Source organism: Cherax quadricarinatus, chromosome 39, assembly GCF_038502225.1.
Source record: "Cherax quadricarinatus isolate ZL_2023a chromosome 39, ASM3850222v1, whole genome shotgun sequence".
Lineage (NCBI taxonomy): Eukaryota > Metazoa > Arthropoda > Malacostraca > Decapoda > Parastacidae > Cherax > Cherax quadricarinatus.
In genome coordinates this window covers 1,580,001-1,598,223 of record NC_091330.1, presented here as the reverse complement: position 1 = coordinate 1,598,223, position 18,223 = coordinate 1,580,001, and the positions used below count along the sequence as shown (strand labels likewise).

Here is an 18,223-nt window from a genome sequence, read left to right as displayed (position 1 = left end):
CTATTACTATCACTGCTACTACTACCTCCATTGCTGTCACTGCCACTACTACCACTATTACCGTCACTGCCACTACTACCACCATTACTGTCACTGCCACTACTTCCACTATTACTATCACTGCCACTACTACCGCCATTGCTGTCACTGCCACTACAACCACTATTACTATCACTGCCACTACTACCACCGTTACTGTCACTGCCACTACTACCACTATTACTGTCACTGTCACTACTACCACCATTACTGTCACTGCCACTACTACCACTGCTACTATCACTGCCACTACTACCACCATTACTGTCACTGCCACTACTACCACTATTACCATCACTGCCACTACTACCACCATTACTGTCATTGCCACTACTACCTCTATTACTATCACTGCCACTACTACCACCATTACTGTCACTGCCACTACTACCACTATTACTATCACTGCCACTACTACCACCATTACTGTCACTGCCACTACTACCACTATTACTATCACTGCCACTACTACCACCATTACTGTCACTGCCACTACTACCACTATTACTATCACTGCCACTGCTACCACTATTACTGTCACTGTCACTACTACCACTATTACTATCACTGTCACTACTACCACTATTACTGTCAATGCCACTACTACCACTATTACTATCACTGCCACTACTACCACTATTACTGGGACTGCCACTACTACCACTATTACTGTCACTGCCACTACTACCACTATTACTATCACTGCCACTACTACCACTATTACTGTCACTGCCACTACTACCACTATTACTATCACTGCCACTGCTACCACTATTACTGTCACTGCCACTACTACCACTATTACTATCACTGCCACTACTACCACTATTACTATCACTGCCACTACTACCACTATTACTATCACTGTCACTACTACCACTATTACTGTCACTGCCACTACTACCACTGTTACTATCACTGCCACTACTATCACTATTACTGTCACTGCCACTACTACCACTATTACTATCACTGCCACTACTACCACCATTACTGTCACTGCCACTAGTACCACCATTACTATCACTACCACTAGTACCACCATTACTATCACTGCCACTACTACCACCATTACTATCACTACCACTACTACCACTATTACTATCACTGCCACTACTACCACCATTACTATCACTACCACTAGTACCACCATTACTATCACTGCCACTACTACCACCATTAGTGTCACTGCCACTACTACTACCATTACTATCACTGCCACTACTACCACCATTACTATCACTGTCACTAGTACCACCATTACTGTCTCTTCCACCACTACTACCATTACTATCACTGCCACTACTACCACTATTACTATCACTGCCACTACTACCACCATTACTATGACTGCCACTACTACCACTATTACTGTCACTGCCACTACTACCTCTATTACTATCACTGCCACTGCTACCACCATTACTGTCACTGCCACTACTACCACCATTGCTGTCACTGCCACTACTACCACTATTACTATCACTGCCACTACTACCACTATTACTGTCACTGCCACTACTACCACTATTACTATCACTGCCACTACTACCACCATTACTGTCTCTGCCACTACTACCACTATTACTGTCACTGCCACTACTACCACTATTACTGTCACTGCCACTACTACCACTATTACTGTCACTGCCACTACTACCACTATTACTATCACTGCCACTACTACCACTATTACTGTCACTGCCACTACTACCACTATTACTATCACTGCCACTACTACCACCATTACTGTCTCTGCCACTACTACCACTATTACCGTCACTGCCACTACTACCACTATTACTGTCACTGCCACTACTACCACTATTACTGTCACTGCCACTACTACCACTATTACTATCACTGCCACTACTACCACTATTACTGTCACTGCCACTACTACCACTATTACTGTCACTGCCACTACTACCACTATTACTGTCACTGCCACTACTACCACTATTGCTATCACTGCCACTACTACCACTATTACTATCACTGCCACTACTACCACTATTACTGTCACTACCACTACTATCACCATTACTGTAACTGCCACTACTACCACTATTACTATCACTGCCACTACTACCACCATTACTATCACTGCCACTACTACCATTATTTCTATCACTGCCACTACTACCACCATTACTTTCACTGCCACTACTACCACCATTACTATCATTGTTAGTACCACACTCACTCCTAATATCAATACTATTATTACCAGTACTATCATCACTTATCTACTGCTGCCTCCTCCGTTACTTTACCACCCAAGCACCGCTACAACCACAACAACCACAATGCAGACACTACTAGCACACTACAACCAACACTAGCACAATACAACAACAGCCACAACTCAACCACAATCTACCCCGCAACAGGTACAACACAATCACACAACCACCACAACACAGCAACGACCACCAGCACCACCTCAAAGCGACTACCTCTACTACACAACCACCACCACCACCACAATTACCACAGAACTACCACCACCACCACACAACAACCCCAACATCACACAATCCACCACGAAAACACAATCACAGCCACCACAACACCACAGTCACAACCACTGCTACCAAACCACAACATCACCACATAGCTACAACCACCATTAACATGATCACAACCACAACCAACACAACCACCACAACAATCACAACCAGCACTGTAACGCAACCACTATAACATCACAACCACCAACAACAAAATATAATAAACCGAGGCTAACATTTGAAGTGTGTGACTGTGTTAGTTTGGGATAATAGACGGAAGCTGTGAAGAAGATGCGTAAGACAAGATAACCAGGCTACGATAACTAAGATAATCATAGAAAGAAAACATAGACAAAATAAGATAAAGGAAAAGACAGATAATGTTAGGTAAACTAACCTTTGTAATATGCTTCCCGGTGCATGGACGGACAGTTACCACCCTGAGGAGAGAACACTGTCTTAGTTAATACATACTGGTATCCTGTTTACATATAACGGCGTATTCTTTACACGGGCAGGTAACCCAGTCTTTAAATATACATAATCAATGAAGGACCTCTATCCATGTGTATATGTATACACCTGTATACACAGTCACTTCTTCACACATGTAAACACAACCACGTGTCTACATCACATGTAAACACAACCACGTGTCTACATCACGTGTCTACACATGTAAGCACAGTTACTTGGGTGAAATTCCTTGCAGAGTTGAGGCTGTACGGTAATTAACACACCTGTTGCTAACAATCTCTTAGTGGAGACTAAGATTAATTTCGTCAGACCTTGACTTAGCTCATCGAGTTTGTTTGGGTAAATAGAATACCTGCTTGCACGTCTCGCTCAACCAGGGATTCTAACCCGGGTCTAGGAACATAGAAGACTGGCTTGCACGTCTCGCTCAACCAGGGATTCTAACCCGGGTCTAGGAACATAGAAGACTGGCTTGCACGTCTCGCTCAACCAGGGATTCTAACCCGGGTCTAGGAACATAGAAGACTGGCTTGCACGTCTCGCTCAACTAGGGATTCTAACCCGGGTCTAGGAACGTAGAAGTGTTGTGTCATCTCTGAAGACAGTTTAACCTTCAATTTAAACTGTCTTCATGTTAAAAATCTTCGTTTCTGAACACATTTAAAGGTTTGATAAGAGTCTAAGTAGATCTGGTATTTTGTGCTGACCCGCATCCTGTTACAGCCTCTCTGTTTAAGCTGTTAGCTTATTTTAGATTAGGTTAGATTATTTTAGATTAGGTTAGATTATTTTAGATTAGGTTAGATTATTTTAGATATACCTAACCATTTAAAACCGAAGTTTAACAAACTGTGTTATATAGGGGATGTTGGTTAATATTAACATCAACCTGGTTAACACATCTACTCTGTAGCAAGCAAGTACGTTGAAAATGCAACGTTCGTGATGTGGATGAGTTGTTTAGTGAGCTGCAGTTACGCTTGTTAGTTGAACACGTTAATGTACAGCCAACCAGCTGTAACACGGTGATCTGATTGGCCCAGAATAATGAGCATTTAATGCTATGACATGTCAGTCATAAATGTTTATGTAATCCTGATAATGACGAGACAGAGAGAGAGAGAGAGAGAGAGAGAGAGAGAGAGAGAGAGAGAGAGAGAGAGAGAGAGAGAGAGAGAGAGAGAGAGAGAGAGAGAGAGAGAGAGAGAGAGAGAGAGAGAGAGAGAGATTATTATTATTACAATCAAGGGGGAAGCGCTAAACCCGGAGGATTATACAGCGCCTGGGGGGGGATGTGGAAGGCATTCAGGCTTAATTTGGGGAACTGGAGCACAGATCCAATTCCCTAAATCAAGAGCCCCTCACCAACATCAAGGAACAAGAGAGAGAGAGAGAGAGAGAGAGAGAGAGAGAGAGAGAGAGAGAGAGAGAGAGAGAGAGAGAGAGAGAGAGAGAGAGAGAGAGAGAGAGAGAGAGAGAGAAAGAGAGAGACTGTATGACTTACAGCATTAGTGAAGTCAATGTTGGTTCTGACGGGTCTGTGGTGTAGTTTCTGTGGTGGACGGAAGTTGTTTGCTAGAGGTGCACCTGCCTGGCTCTCGTCTTCACCTTGTTTCAGCTGTCGTAGACCATACAACTGTAAAGCACAACACTAATTAGTACACCTGCCTGACACATCTCTCACTCACACTAACGGTAGGCTTGTCTGACACGCATGTCACTAACACTACACGTTCGTATACTTGACACTTGTCATTCATAACACATCTTAGTATATTTGACAGCTGTCACTCACAATACATTTTGTATGACGCCTGTCACTCACGAGGTATAATGATATGCTTGACACAGCTTGCAATGATGCCACATGTTAGTATACCTGACACAGCTGTCAATCATACCACCTCTTGCTGATATAACTGACACAGCTATCAATCACACCTCGTGTTAAAATATGTGAATTTAGAATGATTTATAAGTCACTACTATATACCACGCTTAGTTTACATACATCTTTCACAAAGACACCTTCACTTCTCTCTCTAGTCATTCCAACAATATTTCTCAAACAAATATTCACCCCTCACATAACCTTACGATATGTGCTAATTACAAAAGCATTTTATCATTATCATATAACACGAAACACACAAAGTTAAATGCTAGCCACATCATTACAATAAACACAACAAACATGGGTATACACACACCAATAAATACAATAAATGAACACCATTCTAAGATAATTAAGATAATTTTATTGATATTAGAATTATCTGGTTTGATTAGTCTCAAGAGGAGAAAATAACTACATTATGAAAGGTTCAACTAGTGTAAGATGGGACAGTAAGTCGTCTAGGTTCATTTTGAACATTGTCATCAAGTCTTGGAGCCGTGTGATTATTGGTTTCAGAGTTCTATGAGGTAACAGTCAAGATGTTACACTTGAGGTTACAGATGTTCACAAGTGTCCTCTTCACTAACACAAGCGTTCATTTTAAGTCTCTGGGCATAAAGTAAACCGATGAAGGGTGTCACATTTGTAGTACTTACAAAAATTGGTCACCTCAGTCTCCGGCGTACTTAGAAAATCGGTCACCCAAGTCTGCGATGTACTTACAAAATTGGTCACCTCAGTCTTCCAGGTTTGTGCAAGTTTGGTCAAGAAGTTTCCTAGAGTTAAATAAAAGAGATTTAGATAACTGTTTCTTACGTACATGTAAATAAAAAGTCTAGATCTGGAAGTCCTGTAGGAGATGGCTTGTTTTAGTAAGTCTGTGAGTCACAGTTATATGATGAAAACGCTGGAAAGATGGCTTAGGGCAGGCTGGATGCACCATACATAGCTCTGCAGAGACTGGATGCACCATACAGGGCTCTACACAGGCTAGACACACCATACATGGCTCTGCACAGGCTGGATGCACCATACAGGGCTCTGCAGAGACTGGATGCACCATAGAATCTGTTTACAAAGTTGTGTCAAAGAGAGTTTTGAGTTGTCCCATGTCAGCTCTCAGATGCTATGTCAGCTCTCAGATGCCATGTCAGCTCTCCGATGCCATGTCAGCTCTCAGATGCCATGTCAGCTCTCAGATGCGAATATATAAATTTCCAGTACGATACCCCCTCGGAGTTTGCTTTTGCCTCGTCTACCAAAGATAACTAGATTAGTCTTGTAGAACTTTGTGCTGCTACAGAGGGCGCCTGTCGTGAGAGAAGGTCAGGTCAATGTTCTTCAGTGGTCAGGTCAAAGTTCTCCGTGATTGTCTGAGGTGAAGAACGCGATAGTCAGAGTTCCAGTACTGTCGGCTGGATACGTAAACCTGAATAAGGAAAGCTGGATACGGTGCCTTGGATGTTGAAATGACGATACATAAGAACAGAAAATGAAAGCTGGATACGGTTCCCTGGATAAAGAAGAGATGGTGCATAAGAATGGAAACTGGACACGGTGCCCTGGATAAAGAAAAGAGTGGAAGCAGATACATGGACCTGTATGATTAAACACGCCTGGAACCGGATAATGAAATCTGGATACATGGAGCTGCACTAGGAAATCCTGGACACATGGATCTGAAGTATTGACTCCTGGATACACAGATCAAAACAGCGGCGACCTGATGCATATTAACCTATATGGTTCTGGATACATAAGCCTGAAATATGAAATCTGGATACATGAAGCAGGTTAATTGAGGCTGGAAACAAATCTGAAATATTGATAATGAATTGTGAAAACTGTATCTGGTTAGTAAAGGCTGGATACATGGACCTGGATAATGAAGACTGGATGCATTCACTTAGCCAGGATATTCATAGCTGGATATGAAGACCTGGTTAAAAGAGATCAAATATGTGAACCTGGGTAACTGATACTGGATACATGAACCTGGATAATAAAGACTGGATAAATGAGCCTGGATGATAAAGATTGGATACTTGGGCCTGGATAATAAAGACCGAATACAAGGACCAGATAATAAAAACTTGATACAAGGATCTGGATAATAAAGACTGGATACTTGGGCCTGGATAATAAAGACTGGATACATGGACCTGGATAATAAAGACGATATAAGGACCGCGATATTAAAAACTAAATACATTGACCTTGATAATAGAATGAATACATAAGCCTGGATAATAAAAACTGGATATTAAGGACTGGATATATGGACCTGCTTAAAAAAAATTAATACATAGAATTGGATGATGATGACTGGATACATGGACTGGATGATGACTGGATACAATGACCTAGTAAAAGATACTGGATAATTAAGACTGGATGCAATAACCTGGTTAACAAGAGCAGGATACGTAGTTAAGTGTAACGAGAGCTGGATACACGGGGCGTGATAACAAGGGCTGGATACACGGGCCTGGATAATGAAGAAGAAAGATACGGGCCTGGATAATGAAGAAGAAAGATACGGGCCTGGATAATGAAGAAGAAAGATACGGGCCTGGATAATGAAGAAGAAAGATAGGGCCTGGATAATGAAGACTGGATACAAATGAAAGAAGTAATTAAAGGATGCAAACCTGAAAGTGTATATAAAAAAAGCTGGATAAGGAGACCTTGTATACTTGATGTTGGATAATCAAAGACTTGTAGCTGAGACTTGGATACCTGGAACTCCATAAGAAGAATAGGATAATTGATCGTTAATTTTATAACAGGATAAGTGAAGGTTTATCCTGGGCTCGGGGAATGCACTCTGGGTCTGAAAAAAACAAAGGCTACATTATGATAATGGAAGTTGGATAATATGGAATGGAAGCCAGGTGGGATAAGTGGGATGTTTATTTTGTGAAGTGGTATCCCAGTCTGGGAGAGTTGAGACAGTCTGGGTAGTGTATCCACTTTGGATATAACACGTTCCGGATATGCGACATCTGTATAACATTCTGGAATAAACGAAACCTGAATAATGACGTCTGTGTAGTAGCACCTGTGTGCAACAGAATACAGGAGTTGAGCCATCAGACACAGTCAGTTAAACAGGCTTGTTAATCCAGTCATGGCTGTCAAACAGGCTTGTTAAGCCAGTCATGGCTGTCAAACAGGCTTGTTAAGCCAGTCATGGATGTCAAACAGGCTTGTTAATCCAGTCATGGATGTCAAACAGGCTTGTTAATCCAGTCATGGATGTCAAACAGGCTTGTTAATCCAGTCATGGATGTCAAACAGGCTTGTTAATCCAGTCATGGATGTCAAACAGGCTTGTTAATCCAGTCATGGATGTCAAACAGGCTTGTCAGGACAGTTGTAGCTGTCAAACAGGCTTGTCAGGACAGTTGTAGCTGTCAAACAGGCTGGTTAAGCCCACTCATACCATAATCAGTTATGATTGTCAAGACCATTAAAAATTATGACAAACCTTTGCTTTGACCTTTGTTTTACCTTCAGCAAAAAACGAAACAAAGGTCATTCACATTCTTCACACTCATATCACTGGTGTTGTCTGACAGACACACAACAATCACTGGTGTTGTCTGACAGACACAACAATCACTGGTGTTGTCTGACAGACACAACAATCACTGGTGTTGTCTGACAGACACACAACAATCACTGGTGTTGTCTGACAGACACAACAATCACTGGTGTTGTCTGATAGACACACAACAATCACTGGTGATGTCTGACAGACACACAACAATCACTGGTGTTGTCTGACAGACACACAACAATCACTGGTGTTGTCTGACAGACACACAAGAGTCGCTGGTGTTGTCTGACAGACACACAACAATCACTGGTGTTGTCTGACAGACACACAACAATCACTGGTGATGTATGACAGACACAACAATCACTGGTATTGTCTGACAGACACACAACAATCACTGGTGATGTCTGACAGACACACAACAATCACTGGTGATGTCTGACAGACACACAACAATCACTGGTGATGTCTGACAGACACACAACAATCACTGGTGTTGTCTGGCAGACACACAACAATCACTGGTGATGTCTGACAGACACACAACAATCACTGGTGTTGTCTGATAGACACAGCAATCACTGGTGTTGTCTGACAGACACACAACAATCACTGGTGTTGTCTGACAGACACACAACAATCACTGGTGTTGTCTGATAGACACAGCAATCACTGGTGTTGCCTGACAGATACACAACAATCACTGGTGTTGTCTGACAGACACACAACAATCACTGGTGATGTATGACAGACACAACAATCACTGGTATTGTCTGATAGACACAACAGTCACTGGTGATGTCTGACAGACACACACCAATCACTGGTGATGTCTGACAGACACACAACAATCACTGGTGATGTCTGACAGACACACAACAATCACTGGTGATGTCTGACAGACACACAACAGTCAATGGTGATGTCTGACAGACACACACCAATCACTGGTGATGTCTGACAGACACAACAATCACTGGTGTTGTCTGACAGACACACAACAATCACTGGTGATGTCTGACAGACACACAACAATCACTGGTGTTGTCTGACAGACACACAACAATCACTGGTGTTGTCTGACAGACACACAACAATCACTGGTGATGTCTGATAGACACACAACAATCACTGGTGATGTCTGACAGACACACAACAACCACTGGTGATGTCTGACAGACACACACCAATCACTGGTGATGTCTGACAGACACACAACAACCACTGGTGATGTCTGACAGACACACACCAATCACTGGTGATGTTTGACAGACACACAACAACCACTGGTGATGTCTGACAGACACACACCAATCACTGGTGATGTCTCACAGACACACAACAATCACTGGTGATGTCTGACAGACACACAACAATCACTGGTGATGTCTGACAGACACACACCAATCACTGTTGATGTCTGACAGACACACAACAATCACTGGTGATGTCTGACAGACACACAACAACCACTGGTGATGTCTGATAGACACACACCAATCACTGGTGATGTCTGACAGACACACAACAATCACTGGTGATGTCTGACAGACACACAACAACCACTGGTGATGTCTGATAGACACACACCAATCACTGGTGATGTCTGACAGACACACAACAATCACTGGTGATGTCTGACAGACACACAACAATCACTGGTGATGTCTGACAGACACACAACAATCACTGGTGATGTCTGACAGACACACAACAACCACTGGTGATGTCTGACAGACACACAACAATCACTGGTGATGTCTGACAGACACACAACAACCACTGGTGATGTCATGGAAAGCACTACCACAATCACATCCAAGTATTGTTAACTCTGGATAACTGAACTCAGGTTATTGTAGTAAACTAACGTCTCATTGTTAACGAAGGTTGAACTGTAACAACATAAAATATATACTAATAAATTACTAATACTAACAGCTTAAGGTATTATTATACAGAAAATGTTACAAATTACTACTAATAATAGAAATAATATACTTGCAGGCGTAAAAAACAGTAAAGTCTGAAACAGAAAATTGTGTAGTATTGAATAATAATAATAATAATAATAATAATAATAATAATAATAATAATAATAATAATAATAATAATAATAATAATAATAATAATAATAATAATAATAATAATAATAATAATAATAATAATAATAATAACTGCTAATAGTGTAACTCAAGGATGTCAAGCAGTAGGGATTTAATATTAATAAGTATGCTGGCAGTAGAATTAAAATAGGATTTAATTCCATTAGTCAGTTGCAAATTTTCAGGGTGACATCAACTGAGTGAGGTGAGGGAGGGAGTGAAGGAAGAGGGGAAGAAGAAGGGGAAGGTTAGAGAAGGGAAAGAGGAAGGATGGTAATGTGGGGGTAGAAGGAAAATTAGTGTTAAGAAAGATAGTGTACAGGGAAAAGAGGAGAGGGAGGAATATAATAACCAAGAGGGAAAATTAAATTAAAGTTACAGGGTAGTTCAGGAAATGGGAGAAGGAAGACGATACAAGGTAGATTATGTTTGAGGAAACAAGAGAAGAGAAGAGGAAGATGGTGCAGAGGGAAGAAAAATGGGAGATAGGTGAGTAGGTCATCTTGCTGATCCCAGAGTAATGGAAGTGGATCATCTCCCACCAACATTACCTTGTACACCCAGCCAACACTATATACCTCACCAACACTGCTACGCCTCACCAGTGCTACCATCCTACACCCACATCTCCATCACGCTAAAGGCTACCGAATACGCAGAGTCATTAATACTAGCTACCATTCAATACCATAGTAATTACCCCTCAATACCCTCGGTAACTACCTACACTATCCGCACTAACTATCCACATTAACTATCCTGAAGCTTCATTAACCTTGGCAGGTCATCAGGAAATATCCTCACCTTAACGCTGTGAAACTCAGTTGTAAACCTTTCCAGTTTTTATGGGAAGATTTATATAGCAATGTTTATGATGCTTCTAGGGTAGTGTTTATAGGAAGACGTAAAGGTGAGATACGCTGCCACTAACTGATATTAACCTTTATTAATTAGGGCAGGAGTAGCAGCAAAGGTAATCCAGGGAGGAGTTATGATTTTAATTACTCCACAGGTAGCTTCCCTCCCTCCCTGGTATACCTGAGCAGGGGGAGAGGGAGGGTAGGCAGGTAGAGAGGAATAGGAAGGTAGGCATATTTTCTTTCCTCTCTCCCCTCATCTCTTTTTTCTTCCTTTCTCATTCTCTCTCTTTCTCTCACTCGTGCGAACATTGTCTTCTCTCCCCGGGTTCCTCCTCATTTTCTCTTTCTTAATTTCTGTCATCTGTCTTTCTATTCTGTTGATCTCTCCATCCTTTTATTGATCTTCCTATCATTTACCTCCCGTTCATCCTGTTGCCATATCCATCCTTCTGTTGACATTTAAATCTTTTGTTTACCTATTTCTGTTCACTCTCTTTCTGTTTACAATTGTCGCATGTTTTCCCACGTTCGCTTTCTACTTTATTCTGCTTATCTTACTGTCTTTTGTTTACTTATTTCCCTACTTCCATTTTCTTCCTTTCTTCCTAACTCTATCCTTCCCCCCCTCCCTCCCTCCCTCACTTGTCGTCTCCATCACCACCCCTCCTCTTTCATCCCTCCCCCATCGATTCTCCCTTCAACCCACCCTCCCTTACCCATCCCTTTCCGTCGTTCTTCACTCCCTATCCATCATTTCCCCTACCCATCCTCCCTCACTCCATCCTAACTCTTACCTACCCAGCCTCCCTCACTCCATCCTATCCCTTACCTACCCATCCTCCCTCACTCCATCCTAACTCTTACCTACCCAGCCTCCCTCACTCCATCCTATCCCTTACCTACCCAGCCTCCCTCACTCCATCCTAACTCTTACCTACCCAGCCTCCCTCACTCCATCCTATCCCTTACCTACCCATCCTCCCTCACTCCATCCTAACTCTTACCTACCCAGCCTCCCTCACTCCATCCTATCCCTTACCTACCCATCCTCCCTCACTCCATCCTATCCCTTACCTACCCATCCTCCCTCACTCCATCCTATCCCTTACCTACCCATCCTCCCTCACTTCATCCTATCCCTTACCTACCCATCCTCCCTCACTCCATCCTATCCCTTACCTACCCATCCTCCCTCACTCCATCCTATCCTTACCTACCCATCCTCCCTATCATGTCACCTACCCTGCCATCCCTACCAAACCTTGCCAAGCCTCCCTCACCCTCTTCCCTCCCTCACTTCCCCCCCTCCCTCTTCCCTCCCTCACTTCCCCCCTCCCTCTTCCCTCCCTCACTTCCCCCCCTCCCACGTCCCTCCCTCACTGCCCCCCCTCCCTCTTCCCTCCCTCACTTCCCCCCCTCCCTCTTCCCTCCCTCACTTCCCCCCCTCCCTCCTCCCGTGCCTCACCTGCTGCTTGGTAATATAGATAGGTCGGTTAAGCATGACCCAGGTGACGGTCTCATGACAGGCAGGCATAGTGGTGGACCCTTCGTAGGTCATGAAGTAGGCTGTGTCGGGCAGCAGGTCATGAACACTCAGGTGATGTACAGTGTACTGCTCACCTGTGGGGGAAGGAGACCACTTGAATTAGTACACCTGACTTGACGTACCTGGTACCTGGAAGGGGAGAAGAGAGACAGAGAGGGGGAGAGAGAGAGGGAGAAGGGGAAAAGGAAGAGAGGGAGGAAGGGAAAGAGGCAGGTTAGTATTACAATGTACACAAAAACTGCCACACACATACACAAACAGCCTGGTGCATCAAGGGTAATATAATATGTCTGTGACCTCCATAGTCCTGTAATAACTCAGTTTTACTCTTGAAGATCACTGGAGGTTGTTAACGACCCCTGAAGGGTGTTAACGACCCCTGGAGGTTGTTAACGACCCCTGGAGGTTGTTAACGACCCCTGGAGGTTGTTAACGACCCCTGGAGGTTGTTAACGACCCACGGAGGTTGTTAACGATCTCTTGAGGGTCTTAACTACCCCTGCATGGTGTTAACGACCCCTGCAGGGTAGTAACAATCCCTGAAGATTGTTAATGACCCTGGAGGGTGTTAACGACCCCTGGAGGGTGTCAACGACCCCTGGAGGGTGTTAACACCAAAAATAGCATGCGAACCGTTACACTTTCAACCAATCAGCATGCGAACCGTTACACTCTCAACCAATCAGCATGCGAACCGTTACACTCTCAGCCAATCAGCCGCCAGGCGCCACATCATCCATGATTTAAACAGCCTCTTTTAGCTCGAATTCTATCCAGTATATACTGTTTTTTAAACCCAGACTGATGATCCAGTTAAACCAGGATAAGCCGGTTAAACCAAGTCTGATGAGCTGGTTAAACAAGGACTGATGAGCCAGTTATATATCTATTTAAACGTATATTGATGGTCCAGTTAAACCAAGATTGATGGTCTACTTAAACCAATATCAATGGTTTACTACTTAAACCAAGATTGATGGTATAGTTAACACCGGGCTAGCGGATCATTTAAATACGGACTGATGATCCAGTTAAACCGGGACTTGTCAACCATTTAAACCCAGGAATGGTGGACCATTAAGAGACAGACATTTGATCAATTTAAACCCAGGATTGGTTGACTAGTTAAACCACGGACTGGTGGCCCAATTAAACCCGGACTGGTGGTGGTTTAATTGACCCCAGGTTGGTGGTGCTATTAAACCCTGCCAGATGGCAGAGTTAAACCTAACAACTGCGCTTGGGTTTATGACGCCAAATCCTTATCATAATTTGTATTTTAATTTAGATTTAGTCAACAGTTCAACGGCAAAACAGTCCAGTTTTTTCTGTTTATAAAACGGTCGATGAGGAAGAGGATTTTGGTCATCCGATTATTGACATAAACCCATAAAAAATGTAAATATATGTAGATCCCAGGTGCCAGGGTCACGGTACTGTTGGTGTCACGGTATTGTTGGTGTCACGGTACTGTTGGTGTCACGGTACTGTTGGTGTCACGGTATTGTTGGTGTCACGGTATTGTTGGTGTTATGGTATTGTTGGTGTCACGATATTGTTGGTGTCACGATATTGTTGGTGTCACGGTCTTGTTGGTGCCACGGTATTGTTGGTGTCACGGTATTGTTGGTGTCACGGTATTGTTGGTGTTATGGTATTGTTGGTGTCACGATATTGTTGGTGTCACGATATTGTTGGTGTCACGGTCTTGTTGGTGCCACGGTATTGTTGGTGTCACGGTATTGTTGGTGTCACGGCACTGTTGGTATCACGATGTTGTTGTGTCACGGTATTGTTGGTGTCACGGTACTGTTGGTATCACGATGTTGTTGTGTCACGGGATTGTTGGTGTCACGGTACTGTTGGTGTCACGGTATTGTTGGTGTCACGGTACTGTTGGTGTCACGGTATTGTTGGTGTCACGGTATTGTTGGTGTCACGGTATTGTTGGTGTCACGGTATTGTTGGTGCCACGATATTGTTGGTGTCACGGCACTGTTGGTGTCACGGTATTGTTGGTGTCATGGTACTGTTGGTGTCACGGTATTGTTGGTGCCACGATATTGTTGATGTCACGATATTGTTGGTGCCACGGTATTGTTGGTGCCACGGTATTGTTGGTGTCACGGTATTGTTGGTGTCACGATATTGTTGGTGCCACGGTATTGCTGGTGTCACGATATTGTTGGTGTCACGGTATTGTTGGTGTCACGGTATTGTTGGTGTCATGGTATTGTTGGTGCCACGATATTGTTGGTGTCACGATATTGTTGGTGTCACGGTCTTGTTGGTGCCACGGTATTGTTGGTGTCACGGTATTGTTGGTGTCACGATAATGTTGGTGTCACGGTATTGTTGGTGTCACGGTATTGTTGGTGTCACGGTATTGTTGGTGTCACGGTATTGTTGGTGTCACGGTATTGTTGGTGTCACTGTACGGTTGGTGTCACGGTACTGTTGGTGTCGCGGTATTGTTGGTGCCACGATATTGTTGGTGTCACGGTATTGTTGGTGTCACGGCATTGTTGGTGTCACGGTATTGTTGGTGTCACGGTATTGTTGGTGTCACGGTATTGTTGGTGTCACGGTATTGTTGGTGTCACGATATTGTTGGTGTCACGGTGTTATGGTAGTGTTGGTGTTATGGTAGTGTTGGTGTTATGGTAGTGTTGGTGTTATGGTAGTGTTGGTGTTATGGTAGTGTTGGTGTTATGGTAGTGTTGGTTTTATGGTAGTGTTGGTGTTATGGTAGTGTTGGTGTTATGGTAGTGTTGGTGTTATAATAGTGTTGGTGTTATGGTAGTGTTGGTGTTATGGTAGTGTTGGTGTTATGGTAGTGTTGGTGTTATGGTAGTGTTGGTGTTATGGTAGTGTTGGTGTTATGGTAGTGTTGGTGTTATGGTAGTGTTGGTGTTATGGTAGTGTTGGGTTTCATTTCTCCCTCCTGTTTTATTTCTTACTTCATCTTCGCTTCCTTTTCTTTTCTTCCTTCCCCCTCCCTCCTTCCTTCCTTCCTTCCTTCCCTCCCCCTCCCTCCTTCCCTCCCTCTCCCTCCCTCTCTCCTTCACTCGAAGATCAAAGAAATATCTCCACTAAAACTTTCTTTCAAGTTCATTCTGCAGCTTTTTCCCCTTAAAAGAGAAAATTGTGAATATATGCATATCTTATTCCATATATATATATATATATATATATATATATATATATATATATATATATATATATATATATATATATATATATATATATATATATATATATATATATATATATATATATATAAGCATTAAACCTCATGCAGTGTATGGTTATCTTTATAGCAACTATGTAACTTTTAAGTTTTGTACCACATTATGTAATAAAATGTATCTATTGGTAAAAAAATATGGGGGTGGTAGGGGAAGTTTAATATTTAAAAGGCTTCAGGAAGAAGAAATCCGAATATTTTTCCTCGACGCCTTTTTATTCACATCTTGGAGGCTGTGGGTCCCATAATTTGCACTTGAGGTGGACCCCATCCTGTATATATACATAGCTAGGTGGGCAGCCAGCCTCTCCCTCTCTATCCTCGGCCGTATTTTCTCCGCCTACGTGTTAATGTTTGCTGATGACTCTGTGCACCTGGGGTGTGCAGGTGCACACCCCAGGTGCACAGTCTCACACACGTCTAAAAGCTCAATAAGGTCCGAATATTTACTGCCAGACGAGCCACTGATGTTAAATGCCTTAGATATGATTACATACCTTAAGGCTTCATTGTATCTCGCATCCCTGAGAAACGAAGGAAAAAGAGGAGACATAATCACAATATAAAAGATGCACAAAAGAGAAAGGATGTCGAAATAAACGCTGCAAAGAGGCATTATAATGTAGATATAAGCGAGAAGACAAAAGGATAGACTCCATAAGACACTGCTAGTGTCAGGAGTACTGTGTACTAGTATAGTATGTCTGGTTAAAACCGTTATGTGAGCTACTGCCTCCCTGGCACTCTGACGTCAAGAGTCACTTTGAGCCGCCATGCCCCGGGCAGTAGTGAGTCAGAGTAGAGTTGGAGGCCGGAGCTGACAGACTGGTAAGGCTCTCGGGTCCCCTCAGATTTATAATATACACTACCAAAATATCATCCAACGTGTGTGTTTATTACTCTAAATCTTCTACCGAACCCCCACGACACTAGAAGGTACTAAAATATATGAAGACAATCATTGTGAGGGAGATGAGACAGTGTGAGGGAGATGAGACAGTGTGAGGGGGATGAGAGTGTGAGGGAGATGAGACAGGGGAACACACTAGGGTAGGCAGTATCGGAGTTCATTTTCATACGTGAATTGAAATGGAAATGTAACCGAACCCAGTCTGTTAGGAATGTATTTTATCTGCAGACTAGTGATCGGAAGACAGCCCAGGAACTAAAGCTGCACACACACACACACACACACACACACACACACACACACACACACACACAGACACACAGACACACAGACACACAGACACACACACACACACACACACACACACACACACACACACACACACACACACACACACACACACACACACACACACACACACACACACACACACACACACACAGACACACACACACACACACACACACATACACACACACACACACACACACACACACACACACACACACACACACACACACACACACACACACACACACACACACACACACACACACACACACAGACACACACACACACACGGGTAAGATTAGTTTCATCAGCACAACAAAGGGAGATCTGGGAACAATTATTTGGTGATTGTGGCTTAGACCAGATAGCCAGATAGACACACACACACACGGGGACAGAGAGGCAAGATAGACACACACACACACACACACACACACACACACACACACACCACACACATGTACACTCACAACACTACACACATGTGCACACTACACTACACACATGTACACATCACACTACACACATGTACACACTACACTACACACATGTACACATCACACTACACACATGTACACACTACACTACACACATGTACACACTACACTACACACATGTACACATCACACTACACACATGTACACACTACACTACACACATGTACACACTACACTACACACATGTACACATCACACTACACACATGTACACACTACACTACAAACATGTACACACTACACTACACACATGTACACACCACACTACACACATGTACAC

General features: G+C 43.1%; 1 protein-coding gene across 2 annotated transcripts in view; it reads right to left on the bottom strand.

The window, feature by feature from the left end:
- Nucleotides 1-18,223, bottom strand: part of LOC128696266 (carbonic anhydrase-related protein 10-like) — a 285,302-nt gene that overhangs the window by 47,696 nt on the left and 219,383 nt on the right. For both annotated transcript variants that reach the window (XM_053787418.2, XM_053787419.2), the window contains exons 7-9: nt 12,919-13,073; nt 4,534-4,665; nt 2,950-2,992 (exon numbers count right to left, since the gene is read on the bottom strand). In XM_053787418.2, the coding sequence (XP_053643393.1) occupies nt 2,950-2,992; nt 4,534-4,665; nt 12,919-13,073 (330 nt within the window). The remainder of the gene's footprint in view (nt 1-2,949; nt 2,993-4,533; nt 4,666-12,918; nt 13,074-18,223) is intronic.